Below are 23033 nucleotides of genomic sequence, written 5' to 3' on the forward strand. Positions count from 1 at the left end.
GAAGATAATCCTTATCTGAATAGAACCAAATTAAAAAGCAAGGGGTTTCATTTTTATAATGTAACATAAACATTAAAAATATTCAAGGTCCAACAGCTGAATACAATTTATATGGATTAACGTGTGCTTCATGTGGAGAAACAAATCGACCACAGAGGTGTCATTACTGGTTATAGTTCATAAAAACAATCTAAAAAAGGCTAAACAAACATCAGAGAACTAATTGCAACAGGTCACAGACAGTGCAATTTAAAAAACATACCCATTCTCATTTCAGTTCTAAAATGTTTACATCAATATAAAATTCCAATAGCAAGAGGGAATAAGATTATGTAGGCTTACACACTGATGTTTGCTTTCATACAGTGTGTTTTAAGAAGCGATTAAGTCACTTATTATCTTGTGTCCCATTTCCCATTTTCTGCAAAGTTACCAAAGCATGGAATTATTGTGCTGAACATTATAATATTTTTGTAGTTGGGGATAATAAAAATAATAAAAATAAAAAAAGTTGCATGACGACTGTAATCAAAAGTTGTGTTAAAATGTAGGTGTTTTTTTTTTTTTTTTTTTTTCCACCAACACTTAAAATAAAAAAATACAAAGTTGAGGATGATTATTTCCATTCCACTCAGTCATTAAGAGTAGCCATGGTAAGAACTGCACTTGCAAGGTAGTCTCCTGTGACCAGTGCCTGCATCACCCAACAGGGGGCACAAATGCACAGAAATGGTGAAAAGGGTCCCATAATTGTGTGCAAAACAAACTGTATACTGTAAAATAATACAAATGTATATTTTTCACCCAGAACATGTTCTTGTCAAGAATTCTTCAATAATTAAAGAATAGGTGCTGCAGAGTGATAAGTGTAATAAAGTCATATTTTCCCATAAAACAAACATGAATCAATAAATTATTGACTGCTGTCTTGTATGAGTTTTTAAAGAGGTACTCAGTAACAGCACTTCCATAAATACATTTACTGGAAACCAAAAACAATTCTAAGGTAAAACTGCTCAAATGAAGTATGCTCAGAAATGTCCCAGTTTTTTATATGAAAGATAATTCTTGACAGCGTTGTTTTCACACAAACTTCTCTATGTGCACTCACTGGGGAGTTGGAGGCTTAAAATAATTAATGCAACCTTTTCAATGCCTCGGACAAGATCTCTTCTCCTTATTGTATCAAATGACAAGAAGTTACGTAATCAAGCTTATAACAGTGTGTAACCTTAAAACAAACAAGTCTCTGAATCAAAAATAACAAAAACACACTGCCTTTATCTGTCTACGTGGTAACATTGTTTTTATCTAGTTGTGAAGTTAATCTTGATGTCTAGTCAATTGGATTTCTGATTTCCAAATCAAATCTACATGATACCACTGCACCTGTGTTTCCTCTTTTTAGATTATTTCAACAACTTGGAGTTGTGTGTTTGTAAAACATTTTACCCGAGCTTTTAATAGAGCAATATAAAAGTGTAACTTCACAGCATGAACACAGACGTTCTATTAGTGTGTCAGTCTTAAAGGTGAACAAAAATCCTAAACTGTGGACGCTGAAGTACGCATGAACTCCATGGGGATCCTAATGGACCTATTTCCACTACAGTTTGATTATATTTAGTAACATGGTGATTAATAAATCATGGATTACAGAAAACACCAGAATTAAATGGGGTCATGTGACGGAGTTATAATGAGTTCTGGTTGGAAAGCTCCCTCCCGACCGGTGAGGGCATAAAATAGCGAAAGGGAAAGTCTTTGGACGGGCTAGCCTGACAATTCATTTCCAGGGTCGGCAAGTCGGTCAGCCTGGATGAAGGCGAGACTCCGTTGCAGGAACATACTGACCTGGAAGGTAAATGAGGTAGCAGCTGCATGCAATAAAAGCAGCTGCAATCGTTTACCAAGGGGTCATGCGTGATAGCATGAAGGGGTCGGAGAATCATTCATCTTTTTTTCTAAAAAAAAAAAAAACCTTTCCAAACCAGATTACAATTGTCTGTGATTTCTCCTGCACTGCATCACCTCTACACCAGTTCACAATCACCAGCCACTTTGCCACAGTCATTATTTAGATCTGCCACTGTTTAGATCATTAAAATACCAGCCCAAGCTTTTACAAACATTTTTGAACATTAATACTTACATCCTGAAAAAGTCTCCTGTCTGCAGCTAATCGTTTAGAGGCCAGGGTCTTGGTCACATGGTAAAATGTCAGCAATGCCCTGTGCTGCTGGAGACCATCCTGGATCTTCACAGACTCCAGCAGGATGGGAATCAGTTCTGGCCACTGGCGAGGGCAGTCCAGTCTGGCAACTTTGGCTATCAGCACTGCAATCTGAGTTGCAATCTATATATATATAAAAACAAAAAGACAATTGGACAGTCAAAATTCAGACGTTCAATAAGTCAAGTAACAAGTCTAAGGTGTCACAAGATGTTGGTATGCTAAAACTTTCACAAAATAAAGAAAAAAATACACTGGTCTGGGAGACATACAACTTTTACTGGGCATGAAAGGAAAATGTTACTGTATTTCAGAGTAGAAATTGGTCTTCTTAAGACAGCAGATATGCCCAAATCATATTTTACTAAAACTTAATTATCCATCAATATCAAGAGCTGTATTTCTACCTAATTCTACCTAATTCCTGACAATAATGGTCATTATGAAAAATTAATTCCAGACCATTCCACCTAATTTGCAAAGGTTAAGACTGCTGACCCACTTATCATCATAAAGGTTGTGTAAACCATTCAATATATTTGGACAAGAAAATGTATTTAAGTATTTATATATATAAAAAAAGAAAACAAAGCAAAGCATAGCACACTTATTGGATAATAAAAAAAATACTTGATTAGCAGCTGGTAACAACATTCAATATTTGTTTTTGTAACTATGTTAAGGACTGGTCTTTTTTCTTTCCACTTTCAACATTTTTTTCTTGGAGTGATCCTAAGAAAAAGGTAAATTATTAACCAATCAAAAGTTCAGCCCAACTACTGCAAGTTGTGTTTTATGTACCCAACCATGATTCTGCTCCAAAATGACATGAGAAGTTTTTTTTTTTTTTTTAACCTTTTCCCTTTACTTCCAAACCTTCAAAGAATAAATAACTCTTCCCTGACAGACTAAAAATAGCAAAAGAAGTAAAATGGACTGCTGAGTCTCACGTACAAAGCAACAATTGAATTGAGGAGTTGCGATCAAGCCATAAAGACTCAAGGTTGAGCAGATAGTGGATTTTATCAAAAACTAGAACTGAATTATTTCTGCCCTGTACTTTGGTCAAGCATCTGTAATTGGTTTCATGATATAGTGACCTCTGGTTTTCCATTTAACTGCCTCATAAGTTTGATGAGCAAGTGAGGGGAGCTACTCAATAAAGTAACAACCTGCAAACCAGTGGTAAGATTAATGGATACAAATTTAAAAAAATAATAATAATTCAGGAAATCTTTGTTACTTTGCTCTAGGACTCACCTGCCACATCAAAATATATATTACTTCCAACTATTATTTAAAGGCTGTTGAACCAAACATGATAACTATTATTTATTCCCTTTTTATAGGGGAAGTCTCTTTGGGGCTCTCAAGATTACTGTATTCCTTTGAATTTAAGACGCAGCCCAAATTTCCCACCCTGAATTTTAAGAAAAAATCTAAATAAAGGCATTTACAAAGAAACAACCTCATTATTGCATATAAGAAATGCTACAAATCATCTATTAGGCATGTTGGTAAAGCATAAAGTAAATGAACATTTATCATCACCCTAACACGGCAGCCATACAGGTTCTAAGTGCTGTTATTTTTCCCACAACACTGAACGTTTGAATGGTTTATTAGAGATAACCAGTAGTCGTTGATTATGTACTGCAAGTATCTTGCTTAAGAAACCTGATGCTCGAGTACTGGGTTATGTTTGAATGCAAAATTCTGGGACATCCACAAAGTATAAATGTACTTTACATTAAAAACCCACCTTCACAACAATCACCACTTATGACTCACCTGATTCACTGGCTCATTGAAGTTAGTGATAAGACCTGCTCGCAGCGATGACTTCTCTTCCTCTGAAAGAGAACTACAAATCAAAATAATTATTCATATTAGAAACTGTTTACTCGCTGAACAGATAGCATATTTAAAACTTAATTATACACATGAAATCTATAAAACTGAGAAATAATCTTGAGTTGAACCTACAGTACATTGCCCATGAGTTCAAAATATCAAAATGACTATTTCCACATATCATACAATTTTAAAAGCCCAACAACACACTTGAAAAATTGCATTGCATCAGTACGATATACTTTAATGCCGACATTTAAATTAACGCATCAAAACATTCCCACGCTTCACTGGCAGAAACAGATAAGCATTATTCCCTGGTTGGAACCATTATTACATTTCCAGTCAGTATAGATCATCACTTCATTAGCAGTGATGGGCTAGTATACTGCATCATTGTCTTTCCTGGTATAATTTACTACCATAGACAAGCAAGGAAGACAGGAAAAACAAATTATTTTTTATATAATAAAAAAAAAACCCGCCTGGAAACATTAACTTATTTATTTGTTCTCATTTTTACAATTTATAATTTTACATTTTGATCAGCCTGTAGTACTCAGCTTTGCTACAACTGTAATTATTGAAAATAGTTCAGTATGTCACCAATACACATCCCCTGTCCTAGCTGCAAACAAACATCACCCTGACCTACATCCACTATATGTATGTAAAAATAAGACAGATACTTTCATACCCCACCTCCACTATAGGTCTATCTAGAACATGCACTGCCAGCAGGGGAATAATAAATGTATGGCGCTGCAAGTAATCATTAATACACACATATTTTTCTATGCAATATAGTAGTTCATTATATAGACATTCACTTTAACCATTAATATTATATACAACACGCTGCATAAATATAGATCGGAAATGTATTTTTATTTTTAAGAGCAAAACGTTCCCTGCCAGAGAGGAGTAATATTTTGATTGAATTGATTCCCAAAAAGCCTGAAAATTGCTGGTAATGATGGTTTAGAGCCTTATGAATGAATACCAACGTTGTCTCCTCCATCTTTCTTCTCTGGAGATAAAATGTAATTTTATCATACAAATTAAATGATGTTCTTCATCACAAATAATCACCTCAACAAAAGTTAATATCATCTTATAACATCTAACCCCTCTCTCTACGTGCCGCCCCTTCGCAACAGAACGCCCCGGCCTTTTGAGTCCCTGTTGGCCAGATGACCGATTTCGTTGAGTCATTAGTAGGCTACTCCACTTTCATAGGTTCATTTGATAAGTGATGTTATACAGCTCCTGAAACTAAAAAACATAACAGGACAACCTTACCTATCATTTACCAACTTACTCAGTCTCCTTTATTACCCTTACAGTAGTTGTCTAGTCCACGCCACAAAAGCGACTATTTTCTCGTCTTTTTTGTCTATCCCTCTTACTATTAACTTATTTAAAGATTTAAATATATTAAATCTAATCTATTTTAAGAAAAATAAAAATAAGGAGAAATATGTGCCTTCGAAGCTCATACTGTACATTGACTGCAATAGACTCCAGATAGAATAATACCAAATCCGAGCAAGGCACAACATGTTACAATATGAAATGTATCTCTCATTTGAATCAATTGTGTATTCTCCCGGTGGACACAGACATGGTTTTTTGCCTTCAAGTACAGGAAGAAATATTCCGAAATACTTGGATACAGTATTTGTCCCAGCACTATTGGCTGGTTTCAGAGACCCTGATTAGCACTAATCTTGATACTCCCTGATGATACCCTAGGTAAGGCAGTCCAATGTTAGTGCTAATCGGGGTCTGTGAAAACAGCAATAATATCATTAGTAAGTTACAAAAGGGGGACAAAACTTAAATTAAAACTGAAAAAGTACAGAATAACCTTGGTAAATATTGTTACAGACTTCAACAAAGCTCCATTTTAATGTTTTTAACATAAAAACATCCTTAAACTAATTTGAAAAAGTAACAAACTGCATGATAGCAAAGAGCATAACACATTGAAGGAGAAGACCTATTATTATTATTGTTATTATTATTATTATTATTATTATTATTATTCAGTATGAAGCCGATTTATGTATTTACTTTGTTTTTAAATTCAAGAAAATGTAATAAATGCTTATAATAAACTCACTGAGGAGCAACTCGTCTCCAGTAGCGTTCAATCCCATTCTTGAAGTATAAAACAGCCAGCCATCGAACATTTACATCAAGCGAGTGATTTGTGAAGATATTCTGTCAAAAAGTAGAACAAATTGTTATGGGCTTTTTGACCTAAAAAGGTATTTATACAAATATTAAGGCTATTCCAGTTACTACAGGAAAGCCCTAGGGCTATGCGAGAAAAAAAAATGAAATTCTGTCTTTAAAACTCAATTTGGCTTTTAAAAACACAACATTTCAACATTCTACATACCAGCAGGGTCTGGGGAAAAGCCAGAGGAGGCGGAACTCGGAACATTTGTTGACAGCACTGACAGCCTCTAGCTCTAGCTTTCTAGTATAAATTAATTCTTCCCATATATATTATAGAATCATATTTGTTTGAAAAAGCAGCTAAAGTTTGGATTAAGCATGTTTTACACAGGATTGATCAATAATTAATCAACATTTCTCTTTAGGCAATATACAGTTTTTAAATAAGGCTGTTATCAATAAGAGTGTCTTGCCCGATTCGATAATTTTTATACTGCATAGACAAATGTCTCTGCAAAACACATAAGTTTGGAGCAGTGCACATTAGGTATTTCTATAAAGTATTACAATGACATCACCAAAAGTGTCTTTAGTAATTCCTACATGAAGAACAGATTGTCCCAAAGTAATTTCTTTTTTTTAATATATATAGTGTGCGCACATCTACCTAAAAAAATAAATAACGTTTTGGGGCAATGCGTTTTACACACCTGCATCCAACATGAAAACTGTTTTATACATAAATTAAGTGTGCTTATAACCTAATTTGAATGAAAATTGCTTGAGTTTGTGAAGTTTTTTTCAGCAACCTGGCATGAAAGAGCTACGTGATATGAAGTATATATGAAGTTTGTCTTTGTGTACATTTTTATTAATTAAATACGAAATCATGCAATTTTCTCATATCAATTACACTGTTTCATTATTTACCTGGTTTATGGATTGCACTAATAGTTTAACAATATGCTGTTTACACACATGCATTAATGATCCGCAAATGCAATCTTTTTGTGTAGTTTGCAATCTCAACATTTTTCTTTTTAAGTCTATACAATGCAATACACTTGGTATTACCTGGGGCAATGCGTTGTGTGTTTTTTTTTTTTTAAATAGAAAAGCCAGCCTTAATGGAGTACATAAGAAAGTTTACAAACGGCCCACCTTGCCCGTTTGGTTGTGACTAGCTTATTGATCCCAGAATCTCATTAAGCAGCTTCTTGAAGGATTCCAGGGTGTCAGCTTCAACATTACTGGGGAGTTGGTTCCAGACTCCCACAATTGTGTGAGTAAAAAAAAAAAAGTTCCTCCTATTTTCTGTTCTGAAGCCCCTTTATCTAGTCTCCGTTTCTGACCCCTGGTTCTTGCTTCTTTTTTCAGATGGAAAAGTCCCCTGGGTCAACATTGTCAACATCTTTTTGAATTATGAATGCTTGAATCAGATCACTGCATTAGTCTTCTTATTATTGGATACTGGATAATGGATACCTTGCAGCAATATGTTTTTCATATAGGAATTACACCTCTGACACACTAAACACCTTTGGTGACGTCATTATAATACTTTATAGAAATACGTAATTTGCATTGCTCCAAACTTATGTATTTATTCAGAGATATTTGTCTATGCAATATAAAAATTTTCAAATGGGTCAAAACACTCTTTATTGATAAAACAGCCTTAATTAAAAACTGTATATTATCCAAAGAGAAACGTAGATTAATTATTGATCAATCCCGTGTAAAACATGCTTACTCCAAACTGTAGCTGCTTTTTCAAACAGATATGATTCTATAATACATGCGGCAAAATGAATTATCTTTATTAAAACCCTGCGGAAATGAATTTGAGGTTTCAGGCAGCAGTGCTGTTTTTAAAGTAAAAACGTCATGTTTTTTTAAAGAAAATTTCCAGTTTTTATGTTTTTTCTCACATGGCTCTTCCTTAAGTTACAAACCCATTACAGACACACACAGTACTGCCAGTGAGATCAACATTTACTCATTCACATTCAACTATTCTTTCAAAATGTTAATGAATATTATTTCATTTGGAATTAGAAATAAAAAATACATATAAATTAGTACCATAGTAAAAATTTAGTAGTAAAAATAAATCTTACTTAAATCTCGTAATTTATAAAAAAATGGCATCCCTTGAAACTAACAGACACAAACTCAAATGCATTAAAAACACTGAGTTTTACTAAAGGTGCTTTTGTTGCAATATATTGCTCTGAAACTGGAGAGCCTCATTAGCAATTTGTATGTTCCTATTATTATCTCATCATTTATGAATGCTGGAAATTACCTGTCAGAATTAACTTTAGCTTAATGACAGCAGCACATCGTGGATTGATCTGCTACAGGTGGGTCAACCATCATTCAAAATCAAATAGTGTCATAATTAATAATAGAAAAAAGTTTTTTTTATCGTTAATTAAAATTAGCTCTAACTAGATACCAAGCATCCATCCTAGAAGGCTCTTCATATCAATTATACCCTGTGTTTAATAGAGTACTAATATCATGCCCAAAGCACAACATACTAAAAAGAGTCCTCTTTTAAAAAAAAAAACAACTTTGTTCTAAATATCATTTGGGTTAAGGCTTTTAGAAATGTTAACACACCTAACCCTTGGGCTTTGTCAACATGAGTCCTTCTGTGTTAAATCAACCAAATTCTCATAATTCACTTGACCTTCACACAGAAAACATTCACAAAATGTTCCTATCCATGCACAGTACTAACTGCAAAATAGTTTACATCAGTTACTTGTGGAATAATCTCTACGTAAGTGTAATCGAGTATTTATCACCACAGGTGGTATCTCCTATAAACACTGCCCAGGGTGAACAGCAAATGCAAAATAAGCATTATACAATTGATAACATTAATCATAATCTTTAATTTTTATATAGCACCTTTCATAGTAGACCACAATCACAAAGTGCTTTACAGAGGTAGGCTGTGATCTGTACATTATATGCAGAGTCACTTACAATAGGACATTGATTTAACTTCTCATCTGCAGGATAGAGCACAAGGAGGTTAAGTGACTTGCTCAGGGTCACACAGCGAGTCAGTCAGTGGCAGAGGTGGGAACTAAACCGGTGACCTTCTGGTTACAAGCCCTGTACTATAACTACTATAAGAAAGCAATAAGAAATTAAAATCATCCTGCATATAAAACAAAAAGTCCACTAGGATGGACGCTTGGTATCTCGGACCTAAAATATTTTAGAATACTAATTTAATAATTCATATATTGTCTCTAAACAACAGATTAATCCACAGTGTGCTGTTGTCATTAAACAATAAGATATTTGCAGCATATACAAAGGAGGACAGTAACAGGAACCGTATTCTGCTTGACAAAAATGTTACAGCTGCTTAAAGCACACCTACCAGTAGCACAGAGTAAAAGCCTGGCTGTGTTTCCCATTGCTTGAGCTGTTCCTCTGCTGGTTTCAATACAGCGGTATCCTGGCTAGTGGCCTGGGTCAAGGCCTGCAGAACAATAGTGCTGGCACTGTTAATGTCCATGGATAATCTATTTGGGACAGAAAGAGACAACCATGTATACCTTTTACTTTTATCATTATTAGCCATGCTTATGATTTCTTCAACAACTTCTAAAAGTTGGATTCCTGAAGCGAGGTAGTTTTGGAAAAGAATACTCAGTGATGTGCAATTGTAGTATCTGCCACTGTCAAGCAAAGAGGTCACATGCCACAACCCCCCTCAATAGAAAGTAGGGGTTTTTTTGTGTTCGAAGTAAAAGGCACAGATTTTATCTCTGGAGCTTGGAGGACTAGTCCAGCAAAGATCACAACTTCCTGGATGGTTGAACGCACCCAAAGAGACGAGTTGAATGACATACAGCCTGTACCATCAACCCATCTAATTTTGGTTAATGATAAAAAATTTAAACAGCCTACAGCGGGTCAGTGCAAATGCTTGCTTACTGAATGCTAGTATATTTCTGGGGAGATGTACAGTACAAATTCAACATCGTTTAATCCACCCAAAGGACATTAGTGTTACTTTCCCATTATCTATGTGCTAGGAATACAGAAGGGGTATGATGCTTCTTGCCTTTTGGGATAAACAGGAAATAAACACCCCACCCCTAGTTCTGCATTTTTAGAAATTTGATGACATTTTGGGTAATGACTACATTAGTGATATGACCTTCATTACATACTTTGCTTCTATCCAAAGAGGATATGACTATCTATTAAGCCCAAGATATACAGGGATTGAGTAGGGTACTGTCCATGACCTGTGCACCCTTTGTCTGGAAGGCAAACTTGAAGAAACAGTGTCTGACAAGTTCAAATTATCTGGATATTGGAGCTGAAGACACACAGTTTTCTGAAGGCAAGCAATTAAATTAAGTTGAGCTGCTTTTGTATCCTATAAATACAAATGCAGATTGCGTTAAAAAAATCACGCTCACTTAAAATACTAATTACACTTCTGCACTTTCCATAAGCCAATATATTATTCCTATTAAGTGATTATAATGAAAAAAAGTGATTAATTCATTATGAGTGTAAGTGTTACACAGAACTGGGGTATGTTCTATGAGATTCTTGAGAGATGTTCTTTTTTAATTATTATCATGGGGTAACTGATTGCACGACAACAAAAATACATTCCTTGGAGTCATTCCAAAACATGTTTGTTTAGTTTGCCTAATACCTTATATCAAGATACACCTAATCATGTGGCTAAGAAACTTCAAGATTAAAGCAAGGAGTGGAAATCTGATTACCCAGTATTGTGAAAAAAGAAAAAAGATAAGAGAAACACTGACATCTAGTGGTTTGACTTTGTGCACAATCACATTATTTTCCCAACCGCAGAGGCCCCAATGTATATTAACCAAAGATTTTTTTTTTTCTTTTTTTTTTTAAATTCACAAAGATAGCCATTAAAGCACAGCTTGTCAAAGTTCAGGGATGTAAATATCTGCAGTTTCACCCATTCCAGGTTTTACTAGGAGCTTGATTAGCCACACTGTATAGGTGACAAGCTCACATGTATTAAACTAAATTAAACAATAACAAATCTAAATGGTACCCTATACTTTCACAACTAGGCATAGCTCTAAACTCCACAGCAGTTAAACAAATCGGCTGCACCACTACGTAAACTACAAAATGACGGGGGTCAGGAACGGCTCAATACAATGCAATGCGAGCCTTATTTCCATCCCCGAGTAACATGTGTACCACTTAGATCTTACCTTTGAACGGTGTTTCTATGCAGTGAATGTTTATTAAACCTTTATCACAACTGCAAACCACACACTCAGATGTGAGACTACTATTTTGTCCACAGTGCTCTGTTCCATTGATTGAAATAGATTTGTCCATGTGATTTGTCAGATGAAGTGCACTGTCAGCAGAGTGCATGTCTCAGCAACCTTTGAAAACAATATGAAGTCACAATGCTGAACGCTATGTATCCAATTCAAATAAGCTGGAGTTATTTCTCTTTCAGAAAAACAATGGAATAATTTGTTTAGTTAGAGCTCAGCAGAGGGAAAAAAATAATAAAAGGTCCAAATATATGAAAATAAACAAATCACACGTTTTTTTGTTTTGTGTTTTTTTGGAGGTTTTTTTACTCTAAAATCATTTTACAACAATCCACAGTGTTGTTTACATCCAGACTCAGAAATGTAAGTTAGTTTATTAATTTCTGTAACTATAAAGCCTATAAAACAAGCATTGCAACTTTGAGCAATTATCAGGAGACATTTTCCAGCCATGTAAAGAAACAAGAACATCAAAACAGTTTTGATTCAATCAACTTGGTGAAAATTGCTCACAAATTTACTGTTGTTTCAAGAGTATAAGAGACTAGGTGCAAGTTCTTTGGGCCATTGCTGAATATGACATTAAATTTACAGATACTGTTCCTTAGACTTAAAAAGAGACACATTTGTGACTCAAACATCCACTGTAGCATGTTCCTTCTTTCATGGAGAAACCTTCCAAAGCTATTGTACTTCAAGGGCCTGACCCCACCACTGCCCCAGCGATAGGCTCAGAGGTGGCCATACCATCTGCTGCAGCAACTCCTTGTTTTTTAACCAGACTCCTTAATTGCCTCTCACATACAGTACAACACAAACGTTATTATTGCCACCACATGAGCTTGTACAACTCCCAGCCTGGAAGAGGACAGCACCTACACTGATGAAAATGCTGAAAATGCTTCAGGCAGACATGTCCATGTCCCTTCAACCTCATCAACTATGTTGGTCTTAGAACTTGGCTTGTTTTAAATAATTTACCTCCCCTCTACATCTAGCTCTATTTACTTATTTCAATACACTGTTGGTATAATGGCTATTTCCAAGAATGTTCATCAATTAAATATTAACCATTTCAGTTGATAATACTGCTAAATCAAACAACTGTGTCCTCACATTGACCATCTGTAGTAATCTCAAAGACCAAAATATAATGTATTTATATTTCTGGCATTATTATTAACCAGCACACTGTCTAATAACCTTATCATTATCCAAATCAACCTAGCTGAAGTCAAAAACTGATGTTAATGTTAATAGATATGGACCAAAAGGCCAGAATCACACATTTTTAATAATCCCAAATAACTTTCAAAATAACTGGATGGTTAAAGATACATTTAACACACCTGGTTCTTCTTAAAATGGTCAATTCTACCATTACTTAATTTTAATGCAAAATGTTCATTAAAAGTAAAAATGTCCAGCTGAAGTGGATGATCAAGGGTACTACAGATATAAAAACAGAAACTCATTCAAAGGTTTCATTCAATTAGAGGGCACTACCTCATGGTTGATGAAGATGGTACACTCAAACAGAATGTCTTTTACAAAAATATAACATGGAAAAAAATAAACATTACGAAAAAGGTTAAATATTTTGTTCAGTGGATTTAAAATAAAAGCACAATCATGTGCTGTATGTAAATAGTTCTGATAAAATATAATTGTTCTCCCTTGATGCTTTTTTGTATTTAACAGAAAAACACAGCAGCACAATTCCACTTAATATTGTTGGCCTCATCAGCGGATTTCTAATATTAAGCGAAGTTCACTTGTAGGGCTTTATGTCAATATTATACTGTTTATATTTAAACTTTTTTTTTTTTTTTTTTTTTTTTGTATTAGAAAGTGCTAGGCTTGCCATTATCAGTGTTCTAGGGGGTTGGTTTGAATTTGAGCACGTTAAGCGCTTTTCACATTAAGTGTTTTAGGATGTCCCACTTTAAGTCCATGTCATAAAAAAAGATGAATGTCTTTAACGTTTTTCACGTGTGTTGGAAAGTAAACACTTGTAAATAAACTAGTAGCACGTGCGTAAGATGCACAGGTCAGTATACACACCTAACCTAAAAAAACGAAACCCTATAGCGATTTTAACTGTTACGATGTAATCTGAAGCATGTCAAACAGCTCTGTCGCAAACAGATGCCAAAACTTGTACCCCGTGGCGCGATTGTAAAAAAAAATTTAAAAAAATAAAAAAAAATAGTATAATAATAAAAAATAAAAAACAGAAGTACACTACACAAATGCACAGTCTGGCCTGGGCCAGAACGATTGGTTGTCAGAACCGAAACTACCTACCGTGAGTGAGTTTGTATCACTATTTTATGACAAATGACTGCATAGATTAAAGAAAACGCTTACCTTTTTTAAAAAAAAAAAACAGTGTTAGTGATTATCTCCAAGTAACAGGGTGTCAGCGCTGACTACATCAAAAAGTAACCTATACAAACTGCATAGGATCAACCATCCACTGCTGAGCCAGCGCGGGGTGATGATGTAAGCTTTTCAAACACGTGCTCTGTACACAAACACAAATTCTTCACCAAATACAGCGTGCATTAGCCATTGGGAAAAACAGTTTTAACTAAAGTTTAATGTTTGATGCAAATTCCTAACTTTGACAGGGCTTGGACAACTTATGGGGACGTGAAAAAATGATTGTCACCACAGATGGGGTGCTTATTCAGCGCATATTTTACAATGTCAACTGAAATTCAAAATTAGCAATGATTGCAGTGCCTGACGTGTATGTCGTATAACTGCTTTCTGGCAAAAAATCACGGAATGTTCCCTGGATGAAGCCACAAAAATAACACATTTAAAAATAAGACAAGCCCTTCTGTGTGATGGACCAGCCACACAGATGTTTTTGTCTCTACGTTTACTGTTAAGTGAAATAGGGCCGCATAATATACGTCCTTATTTAAAAATAAATAAATAATAATAAATTACAAACGTATTTTAATAAGATAAATATTCCCAGTTGTTTCCTATGTAAAGCATGGAACACAAGTGTAAGACTCAGATGGGATTACTAGTAACACAGGAAATGAGGACATCGTTTTGTGCAGTCTACCAGAAAAGAGAACTAGAGGGGACGATTCGTGAGAGTGGTGGTGTGCTAATAAGAGCCCGAACTATTTAAATGCAATAAAAATAAAAAAAGATTACACTTTAATTACGGAGATACTGATTTGCATTCATCAAAACTTATTTGATTGAATTCTAGACATTTTAATATAATTAATTATTCAATGTTTTAATATTATTATTTCGTTATTATTTAAACGATTCTTTTGATTTAGTTTTATGATGCAACTTGTACCATTATTAGTTAGAAAATGTTTTTAGAGTATTTCATGTTAATGAGAAGTGGAACACTATCCGTATGTTCCCATAAAAACAGAATAGAAAAAAAAAAAACGATTGTCGCTTTATTTTGTTCTGCTTGATTTTATTCAGCTTACATTTGCTGACTGTCGCATTGTTACTGTTTTAAAATTATTTTTGTATGCCTTTGATTTGATCTGTGTTTTAATTACTCCCGCACATAAGCGCAAACTATAGGCGGATCGCGTGCAGTATTATTCATATTTTTGATAGTGACTAGTTCCCGTAAGTAGAATAATACCGTGCCACAATAATCACAAGTATCAAACATCACACAACAAATCAATTCAATTCAATCTGTTTTGTTTTGTTTTTTTGCCAACAAATGCCCGTTTGCACCAACAAACGGAACACATGAGCGCCTAACTAAATAGAACGAAAGACTATATATTTGAAAGTGTATTGTTTTGAAAAATATATATAATTAAACTATGTCTTTCCTTATGCGTATACTGAATTCACTGTAATTGATCCACTGCCGCTGAGGGCGATGAAAATTAATTTAATCAGACGCACATTGGTTCTTAAAAAAAAAACTTGGTGATGGTCCTGTAAAAATCACACTGCGACAGAACGAGGGCCGTGAAGCATTTTTGGGAAAAGCAGTTTTCTTCCGAAACAACCTTAGGTCTGTCATGTTTTTCGTACGTGGACTTCAAATCCCAGAATCTGGCAGTATCAGTTTACGTTGGTATGAATTGGATACTCATTTCAGTCGGGAGCATTTAAACACGTGTTGTGGAATGCAATAGTTTTTTTTTTTTTTTTTTTTTTTTTTTTTTTTATTATTATTATTATTATTGAAGTACAGCACTGTAAATAACTTAGATAACTAAATTAGACCTCAAAAAATCTAAATGCCGAAAGTTAAAGCAGAAAAGAAAACCCGACAAAACCAGGAAATTAAAAGTCAAGGTTAGTGTTTGTGTAAAGAGAGATTATTGAATAGCGTTGTGCTTGGTGGAATTGGAATGTTTTTTTCTGTTTTAACAATGCTATCTGTTACCTGCGTCGGATTCATAACATTTTAACCTCAATTATTATTTTTCTTTACAATTAATTTTATTTTAGGCTGCTCATCGGCCAACAGATGTGGTTTTGGAAGTTGGTCCTGGTACTGGTAACATGACCGTGAAACTATTAGATAAAGCAAAAAAAGGTAATTACTGTCAGATATACAAAATACACCGTACTGTAAGATATAAGAAATACACTCGTAGACAAAATGCTTTTGCCCCTGAAAGCCTAAGTCTTGACTTTGTTATTGCTTTATAACAGGTAGTTGCTTGCGAGTTGGATACCAGGCTCCTAGCTGAACTTCAGAAAAGAGTGCAGTCACGTAAGTTAGGCTTGATGAGGCCTACAGTTTTACACATTACTGCTCCAAACCATTCAAGGATATTCAGAGATGTATATTTAAGTGTTACAAATCCTCAAGTCTCGTACTGAAATGATATCTAACACTTCACTATAAATATCACACATTACACAGTCCATGCTAGGAAAGGTGTGTCGGGGAGGGATTCATCTTTCTTTATACCTGAACTGTTGGTCTGGCATCTATCAGGAAAACTTAAAATTAGTGTCTTTCAGTGTGTGTATACACTAGCCTAATATACACGTGTGAAATTACCTAAATTGTTTAAAAAATTAAGAAAATAGCAGCAATGTTAACACTGTCAAACTTTGTCCTTAGACCAATGAAAACTAAGCTCCAGATCATGGTTGTTTTAGATCGACTTGCCCTTTTTTGATGTTTATAATTACAAATATAAAACAGAAAATAATTGATAAGTATTCACAAATATTGACTCAAGTGGGGGGGGGTGAATACTTATGCAGTCAATTATTTTCTGTTTCGTATTTGTAATTCATTTAGAACAATTTGTAGATTTTATTTTTCACTTTGACATTATGGCCTTTTTTTGTGTTGATCATTGGCAAAATAACCTAATTTAAATCAATTTTGATTCCATGTTGTAACAAAATAAAATGTGGAAAAGTCCAAGGGGGGTGAATACTTTTGAGAGCCACTGTATATGTGTGTGTATGTATGTGTGTGTGTGTGTGTGTGTGTGTGTGTATATATATACACACACACACACACACACACACACACACACACACACACAGTGCCTTGCAAAAATATTCAGACCCCTGACCAATTTTCTCATATTACTGAATTACAAATGGTACATTGAAATTTCGTTCTGTTCGATATTTTATTGTAAAACACTTAAACACAAAATCAATTATTGATAAGGTGACATTGGTTTTATGTTGGGAAATATTTTTAAGAAAAATAAAAAACTGAAATATCTTGCTTGCATAAGTATTCAACCCCCACACATTAATAATTGGTAGAGCCACCTTTCGCTGCAATAACAGCTTTAAGTCTTTTGGGGTAAGTATGTACCAGCTTTGCACATAGTGTCGGAGTGATTTTGGCCCATTCTTCTTGGCAGATTTGCTCCAGGTTGTTCAGGTTGGTTGGACGACGCTTGTGGACCTCAATTTTCAAATAGTGCCACAGATTCTCAATGAGATTGAGATTGAGATCAGGACTTTGACTGGGCCACTGTAGGACATTCACCTTTTTGTTATTGAGCCACTCCAATGTTGCTTTGGCCTTGTGCTTGGGGTCGTTGTCCTGCTGAAAGGTGAATTTCCTCCCAAACTTCAGTTTTTTAGCAGACTGAAGCAGATTCTCTTGCAGTATTTTCCTGTATTTTGCTCCATCCATTTTTCCTTCAGTTATAACAAGATGCCCAGTCCCTGCTGATGAGAAGCATCCCCACAGCATGATGCTACCACCACCATACTTCACTGTAGGGATGGTGTGTCTTGAGGCATGGGCAGTGTTAGGTTTGCACCACACACAGCGCTTTGAGTTTTGGCCAAAAAGCTCTATCTTGGTCTCATCTGACCACAAAGCCTTTTCCCACTTCGCAGCTGGGTCACTCTCATGCTTTCTGGCAAATTCCAGACATGCTTTCAGATGGTACTTTTTGAGTAACGGCTTCTTTCTTGCCACTTATACAGGTCAGTGTTATGCAGAGCTCTTGATATAGTTGACTGGTGCACCATTACTCCACTCCCAGCCACTGAACTCTGTAGCTCATTCAAAGTGATTGTTGGCCTCTCTGGCTTCTCTCACAAGTCTCCTTCTTGTTTGAGCGCTGAGTTTTGAGGGACGGTCTTTTCTTGGCAGTGCCTGGGTGGTGTGATGCAGCTTCCACTTCCTGATTATTAATCCAACTGTGCTCACTGGGATATCCGAACACTTGGATATTATTTTGTACCCTTTCCCTAATCTATGCAGTTGTATTACTTTACCTCTAACGTAGAATGCGCTTTGGTCTTCATTTTCCATCAGATTCACAGCCTTACCAATGAGCCTTCAACAGTGGGGTTTTTATCCAGAAAATGTGACAGCAACTTTAATGGTTCACAGGTGGAGGCCAATGGTAAGGTAATTGTGTCCTTGTTAGGGCAATTTCTTACATCGGTGCAAACTGGGAGTTTCCACAGCACAGGGGTTGAATATTTATGCAAGCAAGATATTATTTCAGTTTTTTATTTTTCTTAAAAATATTTCCCAACATCAAACCAATGTCACCTTACAATAATTTATTTTGATTTTAAGTGTTTTAAATTAAAATGTCGAACAGATGAAATTTCAATGCACCATTTGTAATTCAGTAATGAGAGAATTGGTCAGGGGTCTCAATACTTTTGCAAGGCACTGTGTTTGTGTGTGTGTGTGTATATATATATATATATATATATTTTATATTTTTTTTTTTTTTGCAGATTTCCTCACCGTTTGTTTTCAAGCTGTTGCTGCACAGGCCTTATTTCAAGTGAGCAAAAAATAGCTACTGTATATTCCATGTACATGTTGAATGCTTGATATATAGAACACCATTGTAGTGTTTACAAAAAATGTTTAACCTTGATACAAATTATTCTGCTTTCATTCCAAAACTGATTATTCAACCAGGATGTGTGAATACAATTTTTAAAACCAGATGTGTTGTGGGGGTGGGGAGGTATACATCACTGGATACAGTAAAAATAATGTTTATTGTAAATACATCAGGGTGTTCTATAACTTTTTAAGAGCTGTTTTCTTTCAACTTGAATTAGACATCAATCAAGTAATGTGTTTTTTGTTTGTTTGTTTTAGATGTGCAGTGCTCATGTTTCAAAGAGAATTTGCCCATCCACTGGTTGCAAAACCTGGAGATAAACTCTTCTGCAGATTATCCATAAACACTCACTTGTTGGCCCTTGTAGATCATGTCAGGAAGGTCAATCGATGAGCTTATTCAATGGAAATAGTCAAGCTGTCATATTACTGGTTTTTAAAAATAACTGTTTTTCCACCTTTTAGAGGGATTGCTTTTGTTTTTAAAATAGAACTTTAGAATATCAGAATGCCTGATTTTTTATTTATTTATTTTTTTAGGTTGGCAAAAATAACTTTTGTCCACCACCAAAGGTGGAGTCCAGTGTTGTCAGAATAGAACCAAAGAATCCACCACCACCAGTGAACTTTCAAGTAAGACATCACAGCTGTGTGTGCAACTCAACAACAGAGTGTTTCGAAAGCAGGGAGCAAACTTAAATATCCGTTATCTTTTTAGGAATGGGATGGTCTTGTCAGAATAGCGTTCAGTCATGGCTGAGTACTTCTTGTATGAACTGTATCGTTAAACTTATTTTCTTTGTTTTAGATCTAGAGCAGTTGGAGAAGAATTACCAAATCCACTGTTCTGTACACAACATTGTAAGTAAACTAGAAGGGTGTTTCCTTAGCAGATTATTATTAGTTTTGGGAAAAACTTGCACAACTGACCCATATTGTATTCAATATTATAGAGGATTTTGAAGCCAGTTGGAGTGTCCACTGCTCTTCACACAAACCATTGACAGTACCATATTGAGTTTCTACCATACTTTGTTTGTATTAGTACGGTTTACGTCTCCTTGAAAAATCATACTTGAGCACTTCTCAGAATTCCCTTTAAATGCAAAAAGGGAACATCTTATTTTTGCCAGGTATCTTAGCCACTTAACGAGTGAATGTAAACAAATATAGTTGGTTTGTATATAATAGTAGAGAAGTTAGCATCTGCACATGAGTTATATTGTAGTGTATAAACAACCCCCTTTCCTCTATAGGGCTATGTTGTGGTACATTGAAGTAAGAAAATCCAAATGCAACAAAAAAATATCCCTTTAACAGGTAATACCAGATGATTTTAGCATTCTGAAAAAATAAGCAACATCCTTCAAGAAACTGGCTTCAGTGAAAAATGAGCACGGCCCGTGGACATCAATGATTTTATGAAGCAAGTATAAAAGAATATTACTATCTTCATAGATGCAATATAACTTTTTTGCTTGTTATACTTTATGTAATATAAATACTTTTTTCAACAACTTTCAATCCTATTGGTAGTCCTGGTCAACTTTATTGAAACAATCCTTTCAGTTCTGCATACAGAACATGGAATTAACAGTCCTGGGTTGTATTCCTTTTCTTCCATAGATTACTTCATGGATTTAACTCAGCTGGCATCCACTTCTTGTGAATGAGGAAAGAGAAGAAAGAGGAAAGATAAATGAATAAAGAACTGCTATGATGTTGAATGGACAAATGCAGCTTTGTGCATTTCATCTGGAATTACTTGATCAACTTCTAATTAATTTTACTATAGGTAAGGTCATTTAAGAAAAGTGCGGTTAAACTGAATGGGTTTTAGTTTAATCCTGTTAAACCACATAATTTAATTGTGGCCAATAGCAATACACCCCCTACCTCTTTAGTTGTATTACACTGCTGAAAGTTATGAATGTGTGTACAGTATTTTGTAATTGTTCATAAAAATGTGAATTGCTGCGACTGGGGTCCCAGTAAAGTGCATTTTGATTAGATCCCTTCTCCTCAGCAGTGTGGGAAAGCTTATAACCTAGAAAGGAAATTTTATATACAAACACCTTTTAAATGTTTAACTTTATTCTAGCAAGATGGTGACCATCAGAGCCTTTAATGTATTATACAAGATTTGAAGGGAGTTAGTTTTGCTACCTTGTGTCAAGAGTCTGGCTGGTTTTCCTTGCTGGCTTTCTTCATTTGTGATATGCAACAGGTTTCAGACTTTTACATACTCATGATAGTTTACAGTGCTTTGAAATGAGACCTTGTCTATTTGGATTTGTGTCGCACATTGTTTGCTGGTTGCCCTATAAAATAGAAATTACTTGGGTTTACACAATCATTATATACAGACACATTTCACATCAGTCTTGTCTTAAATCAATAGTACTGTGAAACTTTAAATTGAGATTTTAAATACATGTTCATGTTGGGAAACATTGGTTTAAAAAAAAAAAAAAACATTCAAAATAAATTTGTAAAGCAGGGAATGATGACTAGAACTACAGTAAAACCTGCTATAACCAGTCACCCAATGGACTGAATCTATTCACTGCATTTTTTCTATTAAAATTAATAGATCACATTGCGAGTCTACCAGGTTATAAAAGTTGGTGACTCTAAACAGAGGTTTAAGACAGCCACTCTACCAAAGGGGGCAATTCTATCACCTCAGACAAGCTTTGCACATGGGGGAAATGTAGCTTAGATACATTTTCGTTCACAATGGTTTTCTCTGTATGACCAACATGTTCATTTGTTTGTCTTGTTTCGTCATAACGTGGACACCAAAATGTAGAATAAAGGCAATGATTTCACTACGTATTCTATGCACGTCTTTCTGAAAAGTTGGGTGCATTATAGCAGTGTTTTGTTAAAACAGAAACAAGGAAACATACAGTGTACTCACTACATATACATATGTATACATTTCGGTATAAAACCATTCCAAAACATACAAGTAAACATTTATTCTTGGAGCCAGTATTAGGTCTAACGCACATACTATAAAACGTTATGATGGTTAGCAGTACAAGTCCTCTCAAGTGTCGGTGTCCATTATTTTTTATACATTAATTAGTTTATAGTTTAGTTTTTTTACAACTAAAATGTTGAAATGAGATGCAAGCCACTCGACAATAATTATAAAACAAGTAAAAGATGAAAGGCTTCAATGTACCGATACATACCACAACTGTCGACTGCCTTGTAAATACTTGTGTCATAATATGGCACATATGTAAAGTAAACTACTCAACATGGATTGAAGTTGTAGAACACACACAGTAGATCCAACAAAGCAAAATGTACACTGATAAGGAATGTGTTTTATTAAGACTGTGCTTACTATGCAGTTCAGCTAAAGAATGAACCTGGCCCTATAGCAAGACTGCTATATAGAGCACATCCATGTGGGCACAGTTAGGGTGATAGGGAAATATTTTACAATCACTGATGGGTTCTGCATGCATACATTTCAAAACTGTCCAGCCAGTCTTTGTAACAAAGTCTTAACACATTTAACAGAAAGGTACTATGGAAGTCAAAAGTCCACAGTTTTACTTCATTGGTTTTTTAAAAAGTTGGCAAGGATTAGTACAATTAAAAAATATCAAACAAAGTGCTAGGGATCCTAACCCTGCAAGTTTGTGCTGTTGGAAGCATTTGTATTAACACCATGGGAGTGTTTCATGTACAACGGAAAAGTGAGAGTAAGGCGGCTCCTCTTATTTACAGCAAAGTTTTTAGTTTAAGTTGTTGATGTCTCACAACCAGGTTTAAGAATTACAGAAATGTACAGTAGAAGTTTAGTGGGTTTCTTTTTTTGTTTTATAATCCTTAAACACATATACAGACAGAGAGAGTGCCTAAAGGGCACGTGGTCGCTTGGGATTAATCTGCTTACTAGCTTGTTCTTCCTCCTGGAGGGCTGAACGGAAAGATTTCACTTTATCTGTAAAAAGAATAAAGCAAAGTAAGGTTTGGTGTACACCATAAGCTTCTTCTGTAAAGCGAAGTTGGAATTGCCTAACTGGGTAAAGATTTTAGATTGAAGTGACAGTAAATGAGACTTCACAGATACTGACAA

General features: G+C 35.0%; 2 protein-coding genes and 1 long non-coding RNA gene across 4 annotated transcripts in view; 1 reads left to right on the top strand and 2 right to left on the bottom strand.

Moving 5' to 3' along the window:
• Window positions 1-14080, bottom strand: part of LOC121300752 (importin-11-like) — a 183471-nt gene extending 169391 nt beyond the window's left edge. The window contains exons 1-5 of the mRNA XM_041229541.1: window positions 13972-14080; window positions 9681-9825; window positions 6213-6313; window positions 4025-4097; window positions 2153-2356 (exon numbers count right to left, since the gene is read on the bottom strand). Coding sequence (XP_041085475.1) covers window positions 2153-2356; window positions 4025-4097; window positions 6213-6313; window positions 9681-9818 — 516 coding nt within the window. The 5' untranslated portion in view covers window positions 9819-9825; window positions 13972-14080. The remainder of the gene's footprint in view (window positions 1-2152; window positions 2357-4024; window positions 4098-6212; window positions 6314-9680; window positions 9826-13971) is intronic.
• An 845-nt stretch (window positions 14081-14925) lies between these two features.
• Window positions 14926-20357, top strand: LOC121300762. Its single transcript, XR_005947565.1, has 7 exons — window positions 14926-15915; window positions 16072-16159; window positions 16279-16339; window positions 18814-18863; window positions 19472-19564; window positions 19740-19792; window positions 20252-20357. It is a non-coding gene; the product is annotated as an uncharacterized LOC121300762 (long non-coding RNA).
• A 1900-nt stretch (window positions 20358-22257) lies between these two features.
• LOC121300761 (kinesin-like protein KIF2A) overlaps window positions 22258-23033 on the bottom strand; it is a 39439-nt gene continuing 38663 nt past the window's right edge. For both annotated transcript variants that reach the window (XM_041229570.1, XM_041229580.1), the window contains one exon: window positions 22258-22898. In XM_041229570.1, the coding sequence (XP_041085504.1) occupies window positions 22813-22898 (86 nt within the window). In that variant the 3' untranslated portion in view covers window positions 22258-22812. The remainder of the gene's footprint in view (window positions 22899-23033) is intronic.

This window comes from Polyodon spathula, chromosome 2 (genome assembly GCF_017654505.1).
Source record: "Polyodon spathula isolate WHYD16114869_AA chromosome 2, ASM1765450v1, whole genome shotgun sequence".
Lineage (NCBI taxonomy): Eukaryota > Metazoa > Chordata > Actinopteri > Acipenseriformes > Polyodontidae > Polyodon > Polyodon spathula.